Genomic DNA, 18,065 nt, shown 5'->3' on the forward strand with positions numbered 1-18,065 from the left:
GAAAAAACTAATTTTTTTTCCTGCAAGCAAATCTGGAGATAATTACATCACTTTTGCATAAACATTCCCTTAACTTTAACTTGCAGTAAATCTGTCACATGCATCTAAATTTGAACTTCAAACCTGCAGTGGCTGTACTGACACGATCTACCCTATCAATAGATGTTTCACCTCTCAGGCCAGTCTGCCATCTGTGTTGCATAGCTGCTAGTGGAAAGAAAAAAGTGGAACAGAAATCAGCTGTCTCCAGACAAAAAGGTAGATGTGTACACACAGAGATGCTCAAAAAAAAAAAAAAAGGACTAAAAAATGTCTCTAAAACTAGATATTTTCATATTTAGAAAACAGCTGCAAAAAGAAACTTGTTCTGAATAAACAGAAATACACAATGGGCTGCAAAACCTTTCTCAGAGCAAAAGAAACTGTATTTGAAACAAAATGCTACTTGTTCTGAATAAACAGAAATACACAATGGGCTGCAAAACCTTTCTCATCAAAACAACTAAACACATTCTGTAAGACACATGCTGAGGTTCATTGTTGATCTGTTGAATTATCAGCAATAAAGCTCAGAAAGATGTTTTTCTTTTACACTACACACATAGAGGAGCCTACATCCTGCTCCTGCCTATGCTCTTGTGTGGCTTGGCCAAGAGAACACAATTTTCCTGTCATCATAAGATGCATCTGGATGATGCTCTTAGTCATATTGTTTAGTTTTAGGACTCAATGATCTTTATGTGTCCCTGTCAACTTGATATATTCCATGATTCTACTTACAGATTCTGCAAGATAGACATGGGGAGAGAAAAGAAGAAAAGAAAAACAACCAAACACAGAGGACAAAATACCTCACAGTACTCCAGGGCATTGGTTTAAAAAATAAAAAAAAAAATTGTCTCTGCTAACTGTTTTATGTTCATTACAAAAAACTCCAAAGAAACCCACGCTTCACCTGGAGGTAGTTTTCAGAAAGCCTGGCAAGCAGTAAGGCCTCTTCGCCAAACATAGCACCTGCTCTGGAAGAGGTAACAACATTACCATGCTGAGCAAAAGCTGAGGAGATCCAAATGGCCACACTGCAGAATGTTGTAATAAAAATGTACCAAGTCATTGGCAGTACCTGAGCTCTGCAGAACTGCACTGCAATTACATCCGTTACTATAATTCTAAATCCACTTACAAAGAAAACCAACAGGGTTTCGTAAGAAATTATTTGCCTTACAAAACACAGCTGTTTCATGTTTTGTCCCTATAATGTCTTTCTTATTAAATACAGACTTGCTAATATGGCTTTAAGAGGCTAATGACATGTGACATTGCAAATCTAGAACAAAGGTTTTCAAGATTATTTCTGGGCTCCAAATTCAAGACCACATGAAGATCCTTAGCAAGTGTCAGCCATCCACACTGCAGAAATCAAGCTCTCCTGGAAGTGGCACATGCTGGTCACTCAGTCATCACACAGTCCAAATACATAACTCCAGCGGGTGTGTGGATCTAGAATTTTGGCTCTTCTGTTTGAATAAAGAGGTTTTGGGTCCCACTCTCGCCCCTTAGCACTTACCACTTGCAGGATACTCGAAACACTTTCCCATGAAACTTCTACAATATTATCACCTCCATCAACCATTCCCTGGTAACCCTGTAAAAGGGAAAGTATTTCATAAGTCTGATTTTAAAAACTACATGAAATTTCCACTACAGTAATACTCACTTTGTGCACTTTAATAAAACTTTAATTAAAAACTCTGATTTAAAAAATACTCAATTTAAATGAAACAATATTCAAGAAAGTATCAGTGCTTCTTTGATGGGGGGAAAAAAGCCAAACAAATCCTCTTCCTAAAGCATTAGTTCCAAAAACAACATCGAGATAAGGCAATACTTTACAGAGATTACACAGATATAAAACTAGAATGGTAATGTCCTTCTTCTTTCAGAATAAATGTTCAATTAAAAAAAAATCTACAAAGAACTTTGAAATGCATTATAAAATATGTTCCTTAAAAACATAACCACAGCTTGGGGCCATGAATTTAGGAAATCTTTGTAACACATTGTACATTTTTCCCCCCAGTGCTGGTAATAAGCAAAACAAGATAAAGAGCAATAACCCAAATTTTTTTCATGAAAGAACAAGAAATCAGATGACACAACCTTTTTTTCTTTTTTTTTTTTTGAGGCAGTCACACAATAAATAAAAGACATTTAAAAAAGAAATACAATTTTTAGTGATGCATTTAAGAAATTCCTATTACCTTAAATGGTCTTCTAAAACCACTGCATGCTTTAATATGAGAAGAACTACACTCATCTGAAAGAAGGGAAACTATCCACCAATCAGCTAAAGGGTTTTGCCTGGCTTTGCTTTATTTCCTCTCTACAAAAATAGTAGCAGGATGACAGTTACACATTATTTTCCATTAGGTGATATTGTGAACACTGATTAAAAAAAAAAACTCGGAAAGGAAAGGAAAGGGAAAAGGAAAAGGAAAAGGAAAACCCTAACTGACAGACACCAGAATAAAACTGGAATTACCATTCAACTTTTTGACATTTATTTAAATCCACAGGGAAAATCATAATGTGTTAAAGAAAATAAACAAAGAACTACTAAGGAAAAGTAACCATGACAATATTTATGTCTCCATTTTTAGATTATGTGTACATATTCCCCACAGCAAGGAAGTTAGTTAACATTTTTTCTATGTGCAGGTTTTCCAGTAAGTCAGGAACTAGAACAAGAAGGGAGTTCAGAAAACAGCAGAACTGACATTATAAACTGGAAAAATTTAATTTGGCACAATTCAGGGTATATGCAGAATTTACTCAATAAGCAGTAACTTAGAAATATACTAACCCTAAAGTGGCTCGTATTCATATAATATATATGATTTTTTAATGTCAAACTTTGAGTCCTAACCAGCACGAGAAAATAAGAATGTAAAGACAACCTGGCCACAGCAAAAGTATCAGTTACTCAATTAGACATTTCAGGATTCCAGTACAGCTTCCAAGGGGAAAGCATGAAAGTTTCTGCTCAGTGAGACAATATGATAAAGCAATAGCAAAAAACATCCAGATGGAAAACTACTTATGTCTCTAATTTCTGCCATCCAACAGACCTTTTCAATATCTTGTACACTCTTCAGATAACTTTGACATGTATCTAATGTATACACACAGAATGGCGTGGGCTGAACAGGACCTTAAAAGATCATCACCTTCCGGTTCCCCGGCCATCAGCAGGGACATCTCCCACTAGACCAGGCTGCTCAATGCCCCATCCAACCTGGCCTGGAGCACTGCCAGGGCTGGGGCATCCTCATCTTCTCTGGGAAACCTGGTCAGTGACTCACCACTCTCACAGTAAAGAATTCTCTCCATATAGTAACCTACATCTCCACTCTTTCAGTTTGACCCCATTATTCCTTGTCCCATCATTACAGCTCCCGGTGAACCATCTTCCCAGTTCCCTTGTGGGCCCCTACATACAGGACATACTATTTGTATGCTGATGTACACACACAATGACTTGAAGAGCTAAGCCATTATTTACACAATTTGTTCAAAATTAGAGCAAAGTGGGAAAAGAATAATGCTTAATCTACATAGCAACTTTAAAAAAAATTTCCTTCAGATAAAGTGCAAAGATCCTCAGAAAGAAACATGGCAGTAGATACAATTAAGCTTGATGATGGCTAATAAGTTAATAAATTCATTCATCACCAGCTTTGCTTGTTTGCCTTTTTTTTTTAACATAGAATTTGATGTTCCTTATATCATTCAGTAATGGAGTAAAAGCTTTTCCTCTAAGTATTTCTATTGACAACTACAATAACTCAAGAGATCCACTGGCAATAAACAGTGTAATGTTGCATCTTAATTCAGTTTGTAACACTGACTACAGTAAGCTGCACTGAGAGCTGACAAAAATATGTACAGTACAAGTGTGCTCAAGTCATTCACCTTCCATTTTAACTTGAGAGGAAAAACAAAAGTGCATCCAAAGAAGTATTACATATAAGAAATATATACATAAATAAGACTGATGGAATAAGATTCTCAATTTTCAGATTAACAAATCTAAAACACAGAAAAAAGCAAAAGGAGAAAATAGTAGCTTAAGACATGAAACACCTCACAGCTAGGCTAAGAGTGAGCTATGATCCATTCCTGAATCATGTTTCCTTGAAACAGAAGGAATTTGTGCATTTCGGTCAGGAGTTCATATCTGTGCTGTCAAGTGGGAACAGGGGATGTATTAACAATTCCTCTCACTGCAAGGTAAGGGCAGGGAACCTTTGGAATCATGGCCTGTTTGAACTGTTATATGAACTTTTCCTAATTCAGTTGTCTTCCAAGTATGAGTATGCTACCTCTGAATAAGGCAGATAGAACTGTCACATTGTTTTCCACACCATTAAAAGATACAAGCTATAGAATTAGAACAGCTTTCCAAAAAAGTTATTGGGGAAAAAAATTAATTACTAATTACAACTGAGTACAATATGGTGACGATTTTCATTTATTGTTTTAGTTAGATAAACACTGATGAGAACTGGACAATGTTTGTTTGAAGGTTTACCATTTCTCCAATCAATTGTACGGTTACTGAAAATCACAGATGTGACTACAGACCTTAACATGAGGGTGGGAATCTGTCAATTTATATTTAAAAAGTAAATTCTTACTTAGATCCTAAAAATACAGGAGCTTGGGTACTGAGATACTAAAACTGTGGGGCAAGAATGGAAAAAATGAACAGTCAAAAATACTGCACACAGTGTGTGAAGATAAGTTCCATTTTATGTTTAATCCTTCATGTACCCAAAATCTAAATACTCAAAGAATAAGAACAAATCTCTGTGGGTCCAGTGCTCACAGGGTACATTCACACACACTGCAACTCCAGGACAGCATGGTAGGAGCAAACATGGCTTCCAGCCTGAACTCTGAAGACAAAAGCTTTTGAAAAAGGACAATCATCTTCTGATGTGTTACATGAGAGACATTTGGGGCTTTAACAGTTATGTGAATTTACTTACTGAGGATTCTTAGCCATTGCTCAACAACAAAAAATAATATTGCCACTGAATGCACAAACCCCCACAGAAAAGACATGAAGTTTGCCCCACAGAAATCCATGACTGCCGTACCATTGCACTCCCAATGCTGGCCTCTTGACAAAAAGACTTAACCAAGCTGCAGAATCTAAAAGCTCCATAGCTTAGTAGCAAGAGCACGCATCCACTGGGAACTATGTGCTTCAATCCTGCAAAAAGGGCAGGTTATTTGTATAAATATTGAAGACCTCAAGTTTCCAAAATTGAGATGCCATAAATGAGAGGCATCACTTTTTCTTCCCATTCTCAATTAAAAAGGAAAAACAAGACAAAACAAAAATTAACCTGAATTTAACAGTTTTTAATTAGTGAAAAAAAAAATAAACTAGCTCCCTTGAACAGCCTGATACTCTACACATACTTCCAGCTCCTAGATTTCCATACCATGAATGAAATTAATCCATGGGTATTCAAATTTTAATTCAGACTGGAGTAGATTTGAGGAATAATGACATGATAGCCAAAAAGGATAACTACAGACTAAAATAAAATATTAAAAAATACTAAACTGTGAAGCTAGCAGAACTGTGTAGACTTACAAGTAATAGCAAAAATTTGAAATGTGCTAACTTCAGTGAATTAAGAAACACAAGGGGTTTTTAAATTTTATAGCTAAAAATTCACAGTTTCATATAAACTATAAAAAGATATATAGCAAATAATAATTTTTATATAAATTATTTTCTAGTTTTCATTTTCACATGAGTTTACTCTTTTTTTCCTTTTGGGACTTGAAGTCCAAATAGGCCATGAAGTCTAGTATGTAACTGCTTCTTTCTTTGGGCTTTCATAAAACCAATTTTAAAAAGGCTAGAAAATTACTTAGATCTTATTCATTACCAATTTTAATTCATTTATCTTAGTAATCGCTCATCACAAGATGAAGAAAAATGCAGTTAGGAAAAGAGAGTTACTTTTTTACTTAGAATATGAACTAGTGCTGGCCACAGCTGTAGAAGACAGATGGTTTTGCAGAGCAAAAAAAGTTCATTTGACAGACACAGCTACAGGAGAAATAAAGCATGATGACTACAGCAAAGTAAGCTTCAAAAAGGCTGAGACCTATAACTCAATTTTTGGATCCAAATAAGAATACCTTTTTTCTTCTTTTGGATATGGTCATTTCAGGTTTTTCCTTCATTATTTTAGAGCAGCTTCAATACAAATACCATTTTATCCCAACCTACGCGTTAAAATGCTCAAAACATAGGCTTAAGATACAGTATTCTTTTTGCTTGACACACTCAAGTCACGTTCAGTAAACTGTAACTCAGAGGGAACACCTTATTAAAAGCAATAAATAACTAAAACTATACCCAAAAATACATCTCCTCTTTATACATCACACAAAGGCTTAGAACAGGGAACATTAGTGACAAGTATCAGAAGAAGATTTTTACCTTCTATTACACTTGTCACCTTTATCTGTTTCCCATCTCAAAGGGGTAAAATTAAACAGCTGTTTCATTTCAATGCTTGCAGCTCCGTTTCTCTGAAGTACTTGTGGGCACTGTGAAGGAAAACTGACTTCATATTTCAACTATCACCAGTCAGGGAAGAACAAAGCTTAGTGTTTGATACTTTAAGAAATACAGAACTGAAAGGACTGATCTAGAAGCAAGATCTTTTCCAGAGCCCATACTTGCAATGAAATGTGCATTTCCTCACAGACCCTGCTGTTATAATGAAGACAGAAGGACAATATATATGGGAAACTGAAAATTCCCAATATTGACTAATTTTTTTACAATCACTTTTCCTTCAGAATTATCTGTGACTTCACACTGGCCAACTCTACCGAATATCCTTAATAGTGATATTTTGATAAGTCCAGTTCAGAAAAAATAAATATTCACATTTCTCTTGAAATTTATCACTCTGTGGTACCAAATATGTTTAAAAGGTAAAAAAAAAAAAAAAAAAATAAAAAGGCAATCCTTAACTTAAGCTTAGTTAAAAAATAAATTCAAATCCAGATTCTGGCCTTAAAGATGTCCAAAACACCCTCCTTACTTCCAGAGAAGCATCTGACCCATTTCAGTGAGCCTGCAAAACAGCTGAACACTGAAGGAATTTCAGAGATTGGCCATGTAATTAGCACACACTAAGTATTCAGAGCAACTTGCTCTAGCACAGTAGTAGGAAAGAATTTTGGAGCACAGTCCTCTGCTTATTTGCATTTCAATATACTTTGCATCTCATTAGTAAATGAGCTATACGAATCAGCAGACCAGGAAAAAAATGGATAAACAGCTACTTTTTAAAGATAAAAAGTATTTGCCATGCACAAAACTAAAACAAAAGCTTTTTCTAAGCACTTCTATGAATTCTAGTACTCCATATTTTTATATTAAAGTTAGACTTTACTGGGGACCTACCAAGCTTTCTCTCATATAGTTTTTTTATTATGATTTGTAATAACCTCAAACTACTAACAAGCTGTACAGGAATTCCAGTGGGAATAGAATAAATATATTTACAGTATAGTTTAATCTACAAAAATTGTATAAAAACAATTTTAAAGCATCCTTTACCAGGAAGTCTAACTGCAAAAGTCTTCCAGGAAGACAAATACATGGAGCATCGCCTTGACACTGACATTAAACTTGTCCCATCTTTTTTTTCATGTTGCATAATTGCTACAGAAATTTACAATCTTTCTGCACATACAGTTACAAATTTCAGCCACAAAATTCTGATGTCAGGACAGACCAATTAGGGTCAAGTTTTTGATGTGGCTTTTTTTTCTTTGTTTGTTTGTTGCTTGAGTTTCTTCAGTTGCAACCTGTAAGCCAGGCAAGATGGCACCAGTGCCACAGTACTCTTGATCAAAACCAAGCTGTGCAATCTGTGAAATAAGGGTGAGGATACAGCCTTATCATACTCTAGGAAAATGGAGTCAAAGGATTAACAATCAGCACTTTAAACAATATTAACAAATGTTTATGAAGCACAGTAAGTGGGGCCAAACATCCAACAAGTGCACAGATATGTAGCTCACTGCAGGGTGACGACTGCTTTCAAGTCTTTGGTGACACACAAAGAATTCCATATAGTTAAGAAATTACTTTTAAATTACAAAGTTTAAGAATATACCTTGTGAAATGTAAATTTCCATAAAAATAAAAAGTACTAAATAAAACCCACAATGAACAGGAATGGCACCTACCCACATTTTTTAATTTATACTATTCAGTCTCCAGTGTATTTCTATAAAAACTCAAGTTTAGTCAGAAGACAAAATACAGAATGAATGAAACAAAACTAACCTCATAAATAAAATAGACTTTGGCATTTACATAGATTCCCATGCGTACTACTGCGCGCACAGCAGCATTCATACCTGGGAAGAAAAAGCAAAATCACATTGTTACAGTCATCCAGCACTTTCTGTATAGCAAAAGTATTGTGTCTTGAAAATAAAGAGAACATTAATTCATTCCTAAAGAAAGACAATGACCAGCATCCATTAAAACTGAAATTTGCTTAATGACAGTGCAAGCAGCCCATGAGTATGAAGGGTTCAGAACTATTCTTTGTTACAATAATTATGTGAATGCCAGTGTGTGTGTGTTAATCAGAGATTAAATTGCTGCTGACTGCAAAATAGCATTGTAGAAGTTACAGCTACTGAACAACGAAGTAAATTAATTTTGCAATAATGGTTAGTTTCCAGTCTGAAATGCAAAACATTCAGCAAGCTAAAATTTAGCTTCTTTAAATGAGAAATTATATTCAAACAGTTTTTTCTGAGATTTCCAAAATAACATAGGTGTATATACAGCACTTGTGGGGAGCAGAGCCAAAGCTGACCAGGACAGATGCTCATTTAAAAAGACAAAAGTAGCAGTAAATTAATATAAATAATACTACATTAACTCATTTGACAGAAAAGCATCTGAATGCCATTTTGGTCCCAAAAATGCAAGCTCTGATTGGAATTCTCTGCTCACAAGACATCTGACAAACTATAATCCTGGAAAATCTTCCATTTAAGTCCCATGGTCAAACACTTAACCTCTTGAGCAACAGTGGAAGTTCCCCTGATCCCTCTACACAGGCCAAATTAATTTCTCTTATGATTCATTCCTTCAGATACTGCATTACCCTACCCATTATTCAGGAACTTTCTAGAACTAATCAACTAATTGCTTCCATACACCAAAACAGACACAGGAGATCACACAAAGCATTAAGAGAGAAATAGTTGGGCTACACTGATAGTCTTGGCTCATCAGTAAAAAATGGATCCAAGAAGGGTAACAACCCAAAGTACCAGGAACAAATTCTCCAAATCTGCTGTATTTAATACCAAAACAGCCAAGTAGCAGGTAAACTCTGCTGCTCAACACAAGTGTTAAGTGTTCACCTCTCTGCAGATACAAAAAGCTGGTAACTGAATATATAAACAACAGAGCAAGTCACAAAGATCTAATCCTACAGTATTGACCTTAACTGCAAAAAATACTGAGCTGTAAAAGTCAACCTGTATAAAGAATCAGGCTGAATTTTTCTCAAAGATTCATTATTTATGAACCAGAAAGTCCCTAAAGTTGATCAACATGAAACAAAAGAATTAAGTTTGCCAAAACCAAAAAGTTGATTTTGCTGTTTGTGTAGATGTCACTTACACTTCCGACAAAAATCACAAGCAACAATGTTTTCACTTAAGTTCTGTTTTAGGAAATTGTAGCAAGAATTCTTGCTACAGAGCTGGAGTCGGCCTTGTGGCATGGCTGGAAAAAGCTTTCAAATGCCAAGACAGCTAAAAGCACAGCTTTAGACAAAGAACTAGATGATGCCAAAGAAAAACAGAGAATCTCATCTGACAGCCTGTAATGAAAGTTAGCATGATAAATCTCAGATCAAACAGAGCAAAGTTACTTCCTCAGTGAAACAGTTTTCATAACAAAATTAACACCCCTCAGAGACAAAGACCTTTAATTTTAACAAACTGACAGCTCATCACAGCACTGCCATTTTCCACAAACAGGAACACTCAGCACAAGGTACTCCTTTCACCAAAGCCCACAGCTTGCTTCTATTAAAGCACATGTTGTGTGGGAGGCTTTTTTGTTGTTGCTGCTTGGTACGGAGGTTTTTTGGCAGTTCTGTTTTGGCTTTTGGGTTTTTGGTTGCTTTTTTTTTGTTGTTTTTGTTGGTTGTTTGGGTTTTTTTTGGAGAGGGATTGCTGTTGTTTGGTTTGGTTTATTTGTGGGAAGTTTGTATATAAATCCTCAATACAGCCATATACTTCCTTAGTGAATATCTTTCAGTTTCCATGTTTCTTGCATGAAAAAAATAGATAAAATTCACAATTTGCCTGCTCCATGAAAAGGAAAAATCCCAGGAAAAAAAATCTGTAATCCCACAGATTACAGACAGACAGCATTTTCCCAGTACTACCACTGCAGCTTTATAAATTTAGGTAATCTACATTTTATTGTTATTTTGTGTTATATATTTTACCTCCTTATAGAGAAAAAGGACTTGGGTGTCTACTGGCAAGCTCCTAGCTTACATTTCAAAAGGCTGAGGACTAAAGGATATTAGAATTTGATACCTACAAAGTACAGTTAACACATTGCAGCTTTAGACTGCTACAGTTTGGCTGTCTAAATTGCAGTAATTCAAGAAAAAAAACCAAACAAACAAAAAAAAAATCATGAAGCCTCTGTAGGACTGTCTAATAAAATTTCATTATTTGTGGAGTCTTACAAAAGTATTTATGAATTACTGTAATAACCATGAAATGGTATTACTCAAGCTTACTACTTTATAAGAGATTTAGCAGGTTAACTGTGGATTTAGTCCTGAATAATAAATGCAGTTTGATAAACATACAGGATTAGAATAGCAGCTTCAAAAGAAAGCCACAAGTGAAACCAGTATTTTTTTAAATAATGTAAGAATTATTTAAAATGTTTCTGAATTACTACTTGCTTTTTAATTAAAGCCTAGGAAAGAGGGAAATATTTATTTTGCTCTTTTGGACTCAGCAAAGATTAAGTGAAATACAACTACTTTCAGGGCTTTACATAACATCCGACTTAATTTAAAAGTTGATAATTTATTATTCTTGATCTCGTTTATTCAATTGTCCTTAAAAGGAGCACTTGGTTTTCATAACAGGGTTACAAACAGTACTGCAGAAATCTTTAAATTATTTCAGAGGGTCTCTCTGCCCCCAAAAGAGTACCCCTCTCTTGTGCCTGCATCCTGGCTCATGTACATATGCACCTCTACAACAGAGGAGGTTCCACATGAGTTTGTGTTTAAGCCAAGTTTGCCTTGCTTTAGTCAGTCAGACATGCCTTTAAATAAACAACTGTAACATAAACCACTCAAAAGCAAAATCAAAACTATGCATCTTGGATAAGCATCAAAAAATACTTAAGTATCACCAATTTTAAAGATAAACATTGGCTTTAACACAGGCTTAATGACTTAACACATATGTTTCAGTGCTACCCTGAATAAAGATTCAGACTTAAAAGACTATATAGCAAAAATCACTAAGGAAAATGTCTAAACATTACCAAACAGGAAGATTTTATTCAAATATGTAAATGGTTATGTCACTAAGAGCCTATAATCATGAAAAGAGAACAGTCAAATTCAAGAACTGAATGAATCAATAAAAACACAACTTGAATTTGTTCCATTTACTTTTAATTATATTACAGATTCTATTGCATATAAACACAGTAGTTATTCTAGATACCTGAAGACTACATTACACAATTTTCCTGAACACCAACTGTATTAGATCAGAATGTTCTACTGCATGAATAACACAATTGCAGAACATCTAGATGGCAAACATACCTCTTTCTTAAAAATCTTGAGACCAGTTTCAACCATTGAATCCACTAATTATAAAGCAGCTTCTCAAAAATACTAAATGCATTGAAATAGTTACACTCATCCATTAATAACTACATTCCTTAATTTTACATACAAATAGTACTAATAATATTGTATCTATAGACACATATGTATTTCACATACATGTCTATTGGCATGCACTATTCTCAGCTGGAAAAGGTGCCTTTTGGGGGCTACAATTCAAAAACTCCTTGTGACTATATTCAAATCACGTAAGCATTAACAAACTCTAGTTTGGATGACGTAAGAAGAGCGTAGCTTGTTTTAGTTTGTGACTTTTTAAAAAATATTTATTTTTCTGTATTAGTTGAGAAGCTTATGGTGGAAAAGAAATTTTGCCACCCGGACAAGACTAACACATTTACACTACTATATTGAATACATCTTATGTTACTCAACCTGTAATGCTTCAAGAGCAGAAATATGTAAATCTTTGCTTCCACAGTCATGGTCAGTGGTATTCCAAAGCCCTGGAATCCAAAAGGCTTCTTCAGGGCTATTTTTATGCTGTTTTTAAACCCAGTATTTGCTGAAGGAGCTGAGCTTTTTCATTTGTTCAGTGCCAAGATTTCTTCTTCCAATCTATGTCACCAGGACAAGACTTGTATATCTACACTACTAACAAAGCCTTGGAACAAACTTGGGTTTGGTTTTTGGGAAGCCTGGAACGCTGTGAATGTAGAGATACGAAGCACTTTATTTCAGCAGGATGAGCTATGATATTCCAGACCTTCCATCCCTTACTTATGCCGTCCTCCTCAACACTGAATCTTTGAGTTTATCTGAAAAACAACACAGTCCTATTCAAAGGCCTCGTGTCAGTTGGCTGGGCAGCAGCTCCACAGCCACAAGCACATCCTTGCCCAGGAGTGCACAATCACCTTCTGTCAGCGGCTTCCCTAACAAAGCCTTGGAACTTGGGTTTGGTTTTTGGGAAGCCTGGAACGCTGTGAATGTAGAGATACGAAGCACTTTATTTCAGCAGGATGAGCTATGACCTTCCATCCCTTACTTATGCTGTCCTCCTCAACACTGAATCTTTGAGTTTATCTGAAAAACAACACAGTCCTATTCAAAGGCCTCGAGTCAGTTGGCTGGGCAGCAGCTCCACAGCCACAAGCACATCCTTGCCCAGGAGTGCACAATCACCTTCTGTCAGCGGCTTCCCCACGGCGCTTCCTGCCGCCGAGCCGCGCCCACCACGGCCCCGGAACAGGCTGTTGGGAGGCTGTGTGAACGCCAGTGACCTGCGGTGGTCAACACTGTCTGTGGCAGCCACTGGCAACCCACAGAAAATTCAACCTGTGCACTTCATGACCTGAAGAAGAATGGCCAGAGAATCCAACAAAGTGAGAAGCCTGAGTTATTGAACACCATTTATTAAACCACCTTCCTGAGCTGCAACCAGTACAATTTAGAAATACTCCAGAAACTGAACCAACCCATAAATATTGAGAATTGATTGTCAGAACTTCTTTTGCCTCTCAAGGTACTTGTGATTGCGGTGGAAAGTACATTTTCAGTTCACAATTTAACAGCTGGCTAGCTGAAGTGATAGACTGTCAGGTTTGGTACTTACACATATTATAAGTGTACTAAATAGAGAACTTGTTTTCCTATGAAACAGATCACTGATAAATTCTTTAACTCCACAAAGAAAAAAGTCCAGTATGACACATATACATCCTATAGTCTTTAAAATTCTACTGGTAGAAAAAAAAAGAAAAATGAAACTTTCAAGGAAGTAGTACCAATGCGGGGAAGTAACTGAAAACTTAACATGCCCTATAAATAGAAAGCTTTGTGTAATTTACATAAATCTACTTTTAAATTATTAGAAGTACAAATAACAGTAAAGGGACTAATTTCACCTTAAAATAATTGTATGTATATTTTATTCTCTGCGCAGACTTACAGTCCAATCTAAATACTGGCACCTATTAAGATTTTGTGTTTAACAGGTGTTTTTTCTACTCAATTGTTTGTGAGTTTAGTTTGGATTACAGATACTTTGAAGATTTTTAGTGTCTGACAAATCTAAAACAAAACAAAACAGAAGACTGGAACTTTATTCCTAATACTAGAACTTTTTTGCTTACTTCTGAGTCAGTACCTTTGCCTCACCTACACTTTGCTTGAACAGATTCTTTTCAAATAGCTGTAACAGCAGCATACTTCCTTCTTCATGCACTTCAGGACTTCACTTCTCTCACACATTTACACTCTGTCCTCCAAAGGGCAAATGACCTTGAGAGGGCATGACTCATTCAGTCCCTTGTTTAACTCCTAACCTTCAAACTGACTTGAGGCTGCTTATTTTACACATCTCTGCTGCTACCGAGATAGTAAGGGGTTATGGTCACACACTGTGTTGTGTGATTCAGGTGAAATGATCAAGTTCTAAAATGCTGGGAAGGTTATTTCCTTGTTCTTCAAAGTTAGGACAACAATGCTGCCAATGAAACAGCTTGGAAGGCATCCAGTTTACTTTTTTTGGTCTTTGTGACAACCCCACTCCTTAGACAGTCAGTAACTTTCACAGGCTGTTACTTTGGAACTCTGCATGCTTCTGTGGCAATCTGCCAGAGATAAAGTCTAGATGTTACCCGTGGATTCCGCAAGTCCTTCAAATGCCTTAATTCACACAGCGGCCAGTGAAGATTAGTACTTTATAAAAGGAGATGCATCTGCTGCTGCATTATATAATCTCCAGCCACGCGGAAGCAAGTTGCAGGGCTCAGCCTCTTGCTGAGCACGGGATTGCTGCTTCAGGCAGTACCCTTTTTGCCACACTTTTAAATTAAAATGGCGATTTGGCCACCAGACCATTAAGACAGAGACGCTCTGATGCTCAGTTCCTCCTAGAATCTTTTAGCAGTGGAATTGAGATCACTGAGGGCAAACTGGATAAAACTTGAACAAGTGTAGCCCCACCGAGGGGTAAGAGAAGCCATTTAAACGCATTCTATTTGTTTTTTTCTCCAGAGCTGCAACACTTTCCTCCTCGATGGCAACAAATCCCTTTCATCCCGATTAGAGTTTCGTATAATCCTAGGTAAACCCGGGGGCTCCCCGTTATTCCTGCGGGCAGGGGGAGGGAGGATGCTTCTCCCAGCCCAGATGACGCAAAGAGGCGGAATCTGCAGCGACTCGCAGCGGATCACGTACACACCGGCGGAGGGAGGGAGGGAGCGCGGAGACACTGGTCCATGCAAGCTACCACCGCATGGACGCGCCGGGAAAGCCGGGTAAGAAGAGAGGGGAGGCTGCCCCGGCCCCGTGTAAAATCTGGGGACAGACTGCTCCCTAAACCACCGAGCTCAAGCAGAACGAAAGGAGAGGCTCGCACCCCCCATTCTCTTCACAAACGCGAATGAGTGCCGCTTCTTCTTTAAGTGAATGTACTCTCGAGACAGTCCCGGCGAAAAAAAAAAAAAAGTAAAACAACTGTAAATTAAAAGAAGGTGCTAAAAGCAATTATCATTGAACAACTCTCCTCGTATAAGCAGAGCAAGAGTCCTCTCGAACAGCACGGAGCATTGCGTGTTTGAAATCTTAATGAACTGAAACTTCAAACTATTACCGTAGAATCACAGAATATGCCGCTGGAAAGGACCCATTACGATATTCTGGTAGGAAAAGGGAAAGTACAGTGTTGAAAAAATGGATTCTTGACTAGGTATATTGTGATCAAGCCTCTTTTCTTTCCCATCTCTCTCAATGTGTGCAGGTCTTTTGTTCGCCCTGTCCTGTAGTAGCTACGACTTCCTCTACACTGAAGAGATTTAAGAAGGCGAGACACGTTTCTAACATACTCCTACGGGGGGAAAGCAAACCACGATCTGAGCGTTCTAAACCACGGCTAGGAACATAAACGTGTTGCTGGTGCCAAAACGAAGTGAAAAGCAGATGAGGCGAGGGCTGGCAGAGCCCCAGCGGCGCAGCCAAGCCTCCCACCCGCCGTGCAGGGCGGCACGACCTCCTCCTCCCCCGCTCGCATCAGCCATCCCTCCTCACCCCACCATCTCTCCAGGGAACGAGACATCTTGGTAGTAAAAGTTACTGCAGTGTTACTACCCTCTCACTTGCCCAGCCTGGGGCAGAGGAAACGTGGAGAGGAAGGCACAGGGGAAAAAGGGGTGAGGGGGTGTTTGAACCTCAAGCGCCCAGGCCGTGCAAAAAATTATTTATCTTTTAAATGCGCTTAGAAGGAAAGCCGGGTCGAAGGCCAGCACGGAAAGAGGAACCCGAGCACCACTGCAATCCCGTGTGAACCGCTCCCAGAGCCCTCTCTCCACTCCCTCCGTGTGGAGAGAGGGCTCTGGGAGGGCCATGTGCCGCACCGTGGTTTGCCGACACCAGCCCTGAAGCAGCCCACGCTGTTTCCCCGGCCTCCCGCATGGGCGCCCCGCCAGCCGGGGAGGCCCTTCCTTCCTGCCCCTCACACCGCCCTCGAGGGGCTCCTCGCCCTCTCCTGCTGCTGTTCCACTCCCCACCGTGCCCGCAGCTCCCCCGCGTTCTCCTTCCCCCTCGGCTCCTTCCCCTCGTCCTCCCCGTGCTCCCGGAGCAAACGGTGTGAGCCGCTACCTTGGGCATCTCCGCCGCTGGTCAGCACCCCGATGGCCTTCCCGGCGCCCGAGAGGTTCTCGAAAAACTTAGGCTGGTGATCCATGGCGCTGCGGGAGCGGCACCGGCGGGCGAGGCGGAGCGCGGTCGCTGAGGGAGCCCCTGGCCGCCGGGGTCTGCCCCCGCTCCGCTGGACCGAGCGTTCGGCCTCTGCGGGAAAAGAGCGCGAGCAGCCCGGTGTGGGTGTGTGGTTACCGACAGGTAAATCTCTGCAGAAAACCGGAGGGAAGTGGCAAGGCTGTGTGCAAAAGCCCGGGAAATAAAAAACAGAGCGAGCCGAGCAGCACCTCTTAAGCTCCTCGCACCCGCCGCCCCCCGCTCTGCCCCGCCGCCGCGCCCTCCCCGCCTCCCCGCGCGCCGCTGACAGCGCTGCGCGGCCCCGCCCCCTCAGCCCTGCGGGAGCGGCGCTGACGGGCGGGCGGCGCAGCCAATNNNGGCGGGGGCGCTCGCGGGGCGCGGGCAGGTGGGAGGGGGCGAGGCGCGGCCCCAGCGGGGCGGGAGTCCCGGCGCCGCCTCCCCGCCTTCCTTCCCCTTCCCCCTCTCCTTCCCGGCGCCCGAGGTGGGGGCGATGCGGGAACATGGCTGGCGCCTTGGCACGGCGGCAGCGCGGGGGAGGGAGTTGTGTTGGCTAGAGCTGGCTCATCCTCCCCGCAGTAGCGGCTGAGGAGCGCCGCGTGTCTCCGTCGCGCCTGCGGCTCCTTCAGCTGAGGCTCTCCGGCGGCTTCCCGTCGCCCTCACGGCTCTGCCGGAGGCTCGAGGGGGGATTCCGCCTCCAGCGTGTCGGTTCCTCGCAGCCCGATGCCTCCGGCGCGGCTCGGGCTCTCTGGCCCGCCCGGCTGCTGCTCGGAAGGCTCCGGCGGGGAGCGCAGAGCGGCTCCCGCTGGGAATGCAGGACAGACGGACAGACGGCTGCTGGCCGCGTCTGGCAGGGTCCGTGTCACGGGGGCGGGCAGGGACACCCTGAGGCTCCGAGCTCTGCTCTTTCTCTTGTGGCCTCTCATCCTCAGGTGTGTCGTCCCGCTGAGGATTCTCAGCACCGCAGCGGGCGCCGGTAGGAAAAGGAGGCTGCTCTGTGAGTATTAGCGCTGAGAGACAGAGTTTGAGTCAAAGAGAGCAACGGAGGTCAAGCAGTTGGGAGGAATTGCTCTGGGTGGGAATCGAAGTCTTTCTGCCTTTATTTTCGTTCTCCTATTATGCGCTGATGCTTTTGCTTGGGGAGTGGTTAGTACTAAGTACTACCACTTAAGCACGCTCTTAAACTCCCTGTATTGTAACACCACGCTGGCAGAATAATGCTCTTGATCATAGCAGCGTGCATAGTCACAGAAACATTAAAAGCGCCGAGTTTTGGTAATTTAAGCAAATAAAGCTGTATTACCCTGTATACTGTTGTTTGTGGTACTTTGCATAAGTAAAAGTATT

The 18,065-nt window shown here is 40.2% G+C and overlaps 1 protein-coding gene across 6 annotated transcripts in view; it reads right to left on the reverse strand.

Annotated features, from left to right (window-relative positions):
- Positions 1-16,999, reverse strand: part of LOC121338203 (phosphofructokinase, platelet) — a 43,322-nt gene extending 26,323 nt beyond the window's left edge. For all 6 annotated transcript variants that reach the window (XM_041408929.1, XM_041408927.1, XM_041408928.1 and 3 more), the window contains exons 1-3: positions 16,605-16,999; positions 8,399-8,472; positions 1,568-1,645 (exon numbers count right to left, since the gene is read on the reverse strand). In XM_041408929.1, coding sequence (XP_041264863.1) covers positions 1,568-1,645; positions 8,399-8,472; positions 16,605-16,689 — 237 coding nt within the window. In that variant the 5' untranslated portion in view covers positions 16,690-16,999. The remainder of the gene's footprint in view (positions 1-1,567; positions 1,646-8,398; positions 8,473-16,604) is intronic.
- Positions 17,000-18,065: the final 1,066 nt, after the last annotated feature.

Source organism: Onychostruthus taczanowskii, unplaced genomic scaffold (genome assembly GCF_017590055.1).
Source record: "Onychostruthus taczanowskii isolate IOZ18803 unplaced genomic scaffold, ASM1759005v1 scaffold3, whole genome shotgun sequence".
Taxonomy (NCBI): domain Eukaryota; kingdom Metazoa; phylum Chordata; class Aves; order Passeriformes; family Passeridae; genus Onychostruthus; species Onychostruthus taczanowskii.